Here is a 5,574-nt window from a genome sequence, read left to right as displayed (position 1 = left end):
GACGCAGTGATTCAGGGACCCGTGTCCTGGGAGTGGGTGATATTTGACCCTCTAGTTCCCCATTAGGCTGGGTCTTCGAAGCTGCGTCTCAGTTTCCCTTTTATTTCCCCTTTTTCCCAACGGCCAACGCAGGCGGGGCCCCAGAGACCGTGAAGTAGAGCTTGCAAAGTGACCCGGTCCACCGAATTCCCCACGCTGAGTGTTCGGCCGCAGTCCTTCGGGACTACAATTCCCAGAAGGGCGCACGGCAGCGGCGTCGGCGTCGGCTGCGTAAGCGTCCACGGCGGTGGGAGCGACAGAGGCGTGTTCTGCCCGCGGATTGGCCGGAAACAGGCGCCTCTGCAAGGCCCGCGGAAAACGCGCGCCGAGACGCGCTCCTGGAGTGTTAGTTCTTGCAGCTGGTGGCGTCGGCAGAGGCAGCATGGATCTCAGCGAGCTGGAGAGAGACAATACGGGCCGCTGTCGCCTGAGTTCGCCTGTGCCCGCGGTGTGCCGCAAGGAGCCTTGCGTCCTGGGCGTCGATGAGGCGGGCAGGGGCCCCGTCCTGGGTGCGCCCCTAGGGCCAGGGAGGGGAGGGGCGTGGCACGGGGGATGCGGGAAACGGGAGTCGGGATTGCACCGCACCAGGGGAGGGGATGTGCTCGTGGTGATGGCACCCAAAGAAGCAGTGATGGTAGAACAGGGATGGATGGTAACTTTCACGGGCTCAGTGAAAGTTACCATCCATCCCTGTTACCATCCGGCTGCCAGAAAACTGACACCCCTTCTCCCCAGGCCCCATGGTCTACGCCATCTGTTATTGTCCCCTGTCCCGCCTGGGAGATCTGGAGGCCCTGAAAGTGGCAGGTGAGCCCGAGGTGTGCGTCTGGGGAAGGGGTTCCTGGGTATGTGCAGGGGCAGGTGAGAACTGAAAAGGGAGGGCAGGAACTGGGAGAAGCAGCTGTTCCCCTTCTCTTCCAAACCTCCTCCCAGACTCAAAGACCCTATTGGAGAGCGAGCGGGAAAGGCTCTTTGCGAAAATGGAGGAGAACAGGGACTTTGTCGGCTGGGCGCTGGACGTGCTATCTCCAAACCTCATCTCTACAAGCATGCTTGGGCGGTGAGGGGTACCCGGGAGGGGCTGTGGGAAAGGGGCAGCCAGCATGGGCTGACTGGGCTTTCTTCCTAGAATCAGGTTAACTGGGCTCTGTTCCCCACCACAGAGTCAAATACAACCTGAACTCCCTGTCACATGATACAGCCACTGGGCTTATACAGTATGCATTGGACCAGGGCGTGAACGTCACCCGGGTGAGTTAAGTGTCGAGTTGTCCCCATTTGGTCATCTCAGGATAAACTGGGGACAAAACAGGAGTTCTAGACTGCAGTAAGCCATGATCATGCCACAGCACTCCATCTTGGGTGACAAAGGAAGACCCCCCAACCCAAAAATAAAAATGGAGGCCGGGCCCAGTGGCTCACGCCTGTAATCGCAGCACTTTGGGAGGCCACGGCGGGTAGATCACCGGAGATCAAGAGTTCGAGACCAGCCTGACCAACATGGTGAAACCCCGTCTCTACTAAAAATACAAAAATTAGCTGGACGTGGTGGCGGGCGCCTGTAATCCTAGCTACTCAGCAGGCTGAAGCAGGAGAATCGCTTGAACCCAGGAGGCAGAAGTTGCAGTGAGCCAGGATTGTGCCATTGCACTCCAACCTGGGCAACAGAGTGAGACTGTCTCAAAAAATAATAATAAATAAAAATAAACTAAAAATGGGAGGCCAGGCGCGGTGGCTCAAGGCTGTAATCCCAGTGCTTTGGGAAGCTGAGGTGGGCAGATCACCTAAGGTCAGGAGTTGAAGACCATTCTGGCCAACATGATGAAACCCTGTCTCTACTGAAATCGCTTGAACCCGGGAGGCGGAGGTTGCAGTGAGCTGAGATCGCGCCATTGCACTCCAGCCTGGGGGACAGAGCAAAGAATAAAAATAAAATAAAAAGAAGTAAATGTGGGCAAAAATGTGCAGTGGGCAGATTCAGCATCAGATACGTCTGGAGTGCCTCAGGCATATTCATTGCTACTGTTGATTTCATGCTCCTGTTTCTGCCCTAAATGTGTGCCATACTGAGGACCACAGTGTAGCCCCTAGTCCCATCTCCATCTAATCTCTCCCTCATCCTAAAGGCTCAGTCTGCAGAACAAATCCCACATGTGTCTCCCTGCCACCACTGACCTAGCTCAGGATACCCCCCACACCCTAGACACCTGCTGAGCATCGTCTCTCGTCCCCCACTCTCCTGTCCCCTCCAATCTGTTCCCCATGCAGCAACAGAAGGTAGTCTTTTTGAAATGCACATCTCCTGTGGCTCACACCTGTAATCCCAGCACTTTGGGAGGCTGAGGCGGGCGAATCACAAGGTCAGGAGATGGAGACCATCCTGGCTAACACAGTGAAATCCCGTCTCTACTAAAAATACAAAAAATTAGCTGAGCATGGTGGCAGGCACCTGTAGTCCCAGCTACTCGGGAGGCTGAGGCAGGAGAATGGTGTGAACCTGGGAGGCGGAGTTTGCAGTGAGCCGAGATCGCGCCACTGCACTCCAGCCTGGGCAACAGAGTGAGGCTCCGTCTCAAAAAAAAAAAGAAATGCACATCTCGACATTTAGTTTTCTGATCACAGTGGAAATTAAATCAGAAAAATTTACAGTCGAGTGGGGGAGAATTACATTAAATTACCGGAGAAAAACATAAATCAGCATTGCCTCGAATGCTGTCAGTGAAAGAACGGACCATTTTGAGAGAATAACAAGGCAAAATAACCTCAATGTAGGAATTGTATGCTGGGTGTGGTGGCTCATGCCTGTAATCCCAGCATTTGGGAAGCTGAGGTGAGCAAATTGGTTGAGGCCAGGAGTTCCAGACTAGCCTGGGCAACATAGCAAGACCCCATCTCTACAAGAAGAAGAAGAAAGAAAGGAATTATAGCAAGGTAGGCCTTGCTGAGGAGGGACATGAGGATCAGGTCCAAATGCAGAGCTGGCGATGCAGTAACTGGCATAGACAGACAAGGGACCTGCCCGTGGGGGTTCAGGGCCTAGCCTGGGCAGAAAAATGTTCAGCTGGTAAACAAAAAATAAAGGTGGTTTCTGAAAACAGTACTGCTGTGGAGATACCACTTTCTCCCAGCCACTCTTGACCCCTCTCTTCAGTGCTGTAGCCATAGACCCCCGTGCAAGGGCCCAGCATCATGGACCTGGTCCCAGCTCAGGGCCTTTCCACTGGCCGTTCTCACACCTAGAGCCCTCTTCCCCAGATCTCTGCACGGTTTAGTTCCTCACCTCCTTCAAGCCTTTATTTACCACTACACCTAGCTAATTTTTTATTTTTTGTAGAAACATGGTCTCCATATGTTGTCCAGGTTGGTCTTGAACACCTGCTCTCAGGCAATCCTCCCGCTTTGGCTTCCTAAAGTGTTGGGATTACAGGCGTGTGCCAACGCACTCTACCAATTTTTTTTTCTAGTGTTTTCTGCCACCTCAGTTCCTAGAACAGTATCTGGCATGCAGTAGGTGCTAAATAAGTGTAGAGCACATGCAGCATGATCAAAGGAAGCCTCTTCAGGAGGTGATTTTTTTTCTTTGTTTTATTTTATTGTATTTATTTTATGTTTTTGTAAAGATGGGGTCTCACTGTGTTGCCAAGCCTGGTCTCAAATTCCCAGGCTCAAGCGATCCTCCCGCCTCAACCTCCCAAAGTTCTGGGATCACAGGCGTGAACGACTTTGCCTGGCCTGGAGGGAGATGTTTGAGTTGAAATCCCTGATTGATCCAGCCTGGGGATGGGCTATGAGAAGAGGATTCTGGGTAGCAGCAAGAACGTGCCAGGGCTGTGAGGCTAGAGCATTGGTACAGTTGTTTGTTCAATTAATATGTGTCTGTTGCTGTGGCAGGTGTTCGTGGACACTGTAGGGATGCCAGAGACATACCAGGCGCGGCTGCAGCAAAGTTTTCCCGGGATTGAGGTGACGGTCAAGGCCAAAGCAGATGCCCTCTACCCAGTGGTTAGTGCTGCCAGCATCTGTGCCAAGGTCAGTACCCTACTAGCCATGGCTGGCTTCCACCATCCCACTATATAGGGGCCAGGCATGGCCACCACGGGGGAGGAGGGAGATTCCAGGTGCCTGTCTTGCCCACAGGTGGCCCGGGACCAGGCCGTGAAGAAATGGAAGTTCGTGGAGAAACTGCAGGACTCAGATACTGATTATGGCTCAGGCTACCCCAATGGTGAGCAGACAGTGACCATGGTACTAATGTTGAAATTGCCAGAGCTGAGCACACTTCTGAGGTTTTCTTTTCTTCCTTTCTGTCATTTATCATTTTATTTTACTTATTTTTTGTTTCTATTTTTTATTTTTATTTATTTTTTGAGACAGAGTTTTGCTCTTGCTGCCCAGGCTGGAGTGCAATGGTACAATCTCGGCTCACTGCAACCTCCACCTCCTGGCCTCAAGTGATTCTCCTGCCTCAGCCTCATGAGTAGCTGGGATTACAGGCACGCGCCACCACGCCCCGCTAATTTTGTATTTTTAGTAGAGACGAGGTTTCTCCATGTTGGTCAGGCTGGTCTTGAATTCCAAACCTCAGGTGATCTGCCCGACTCAGCCTCCCAAAGTGCTGGGATTACAGGCGTGAGCCACCGCGCCTGGCCTATTTTTGTTTTTATAAAGATGGGGTCTTGTCATGTTGCCCAGGCTGGTCTCAAACTCCTGGAGTCAGGCAGTCCTCCCACCTTGGTCTGTCAAAGTGCTGGGATTACAGCCATAAGCCACCACCCCTGGCCCTTTTTTCCTTATTTTTTTATTTTTTATTTTTATTTTTATTTTTTTTGAGACAGAGTCTCGCTCTGTCTCCCGGGCTGGAGTGCAGTGGCCGGATCTCAGCTCACTGCAAGCTCCGCCTCCTGGGTTTACGCCATTCTCCTGCCTCAGGCTCCGGAGTAGCTGGGACTACAGGCGCCCGCCACCTCGCCCGGCTAGTTTTTTGTATTTTTTAGTAGAGACGGGGTTTCACCGTGTTAGCCAGGATGGTCTCGATCTCCTGACCTCGTGATCCACCCGTCTCGGCCTCCCAAAGTGCTGGGATTACAGGCTTGAGCCACCGCGCCCGGCCTTCCTTATTTTTTTAAAGAGATGGGATCTCCCTATGTTGCCCAGCCTGGTCTTGAACTCCTGGGCTTAAGTGATACTCCTGCCTTGGACTTCCAAACAGCTAGGATTACAGGTGTGAACTACTGTGCCCAGCTGGAGGTTTTCTAAATTGTTCTGGTCACCCTACTCCACAGTGAAAGAGGCCAAGTGGGCCGGGCGCGGTGGCTCAAGCCTGTAATCCCAGCACTTTGGGAGGCCGAGACGGGCGGATTACTAGGTCAGGAGATCGAGACCATCCTGGCTGACACAGTGGAACCCCATCTTTACTAAAAAAACACAAAAAACTAGCCGGGCGAGTGGCGGGCACCTGTAGTCCCAGCTACTCGGGAGGCTGAGGCAGGAGAATGGCATAAAGCCAGGAGGCGGAGCTTGCAGTGAGCTGAGATC

The 5,574-nt window shown here is 52.7% G+C and overlaps 1 protein-coding gene across 5 annotated transcripts in view; it reads left to right on the top strand.

Annotated features, from left to right (window-relative positions):
• The first annotated feature begins 309 nt into the window (after nt 1-309).
• RNASEH2A (ribonuclease H2, subunit A) overlaps nt 310-5,574 on the top strand; it is an 8,050-nt gene continuing 2,785 nt past the window's right edge. For 4 of the 5 annotated variants that reach the window (XM_011954710.1, XM_011954712.1, XM_011954709.1 and 1 more), the window contains exons 1-6: nt 310-548; nt 775-846; nt 973-1,099; nt 1,203-1,290; nt 3,931-4,068; nt 4,177-4,264. In XM_011954710.1, the coding sequence (XP_011810100.1) occupies nt 422-548; nt 775-846; nt 973-1,099; nt 1,203-1,290; nt 3,931-4,068; nt 4,177-4,264 (640 nt within the window). In that variant the 5' untranslated portion in view covers nt 310-421. The remainder of the gene's footprint in view (nt 549-774; nt 847-972; nt 1,100-1,202; nt 1,291-3,930; nt 4,069-4,176; nt 4,265-5,574) is intronic. The other variant, XM_011954711.1, reaches the window with a different exon arrangement.

This window comes from Colobus angolensis, unplaced genomic scaffold, assembly GCF_000951035.1.
Source record: "Colobus angolensis palliatus isolate OR3802 unplaced genomic scaffold, Cang.pa_1.0 Scaffold39, whole genome shotgun sequence".
NCBI classification, from domain to species: domain Eukaryota; kingdom Metazoa; phylum Chordata; class Mammalia; order Primates; family Cercopithecidae; genus Colobus; species Colobus angolensis.
The sequence above is the reverse complement of the archived record's forward strand: the minus strand, read 5'-3'. Positions and strand labels throughout refer to the sequence as shown.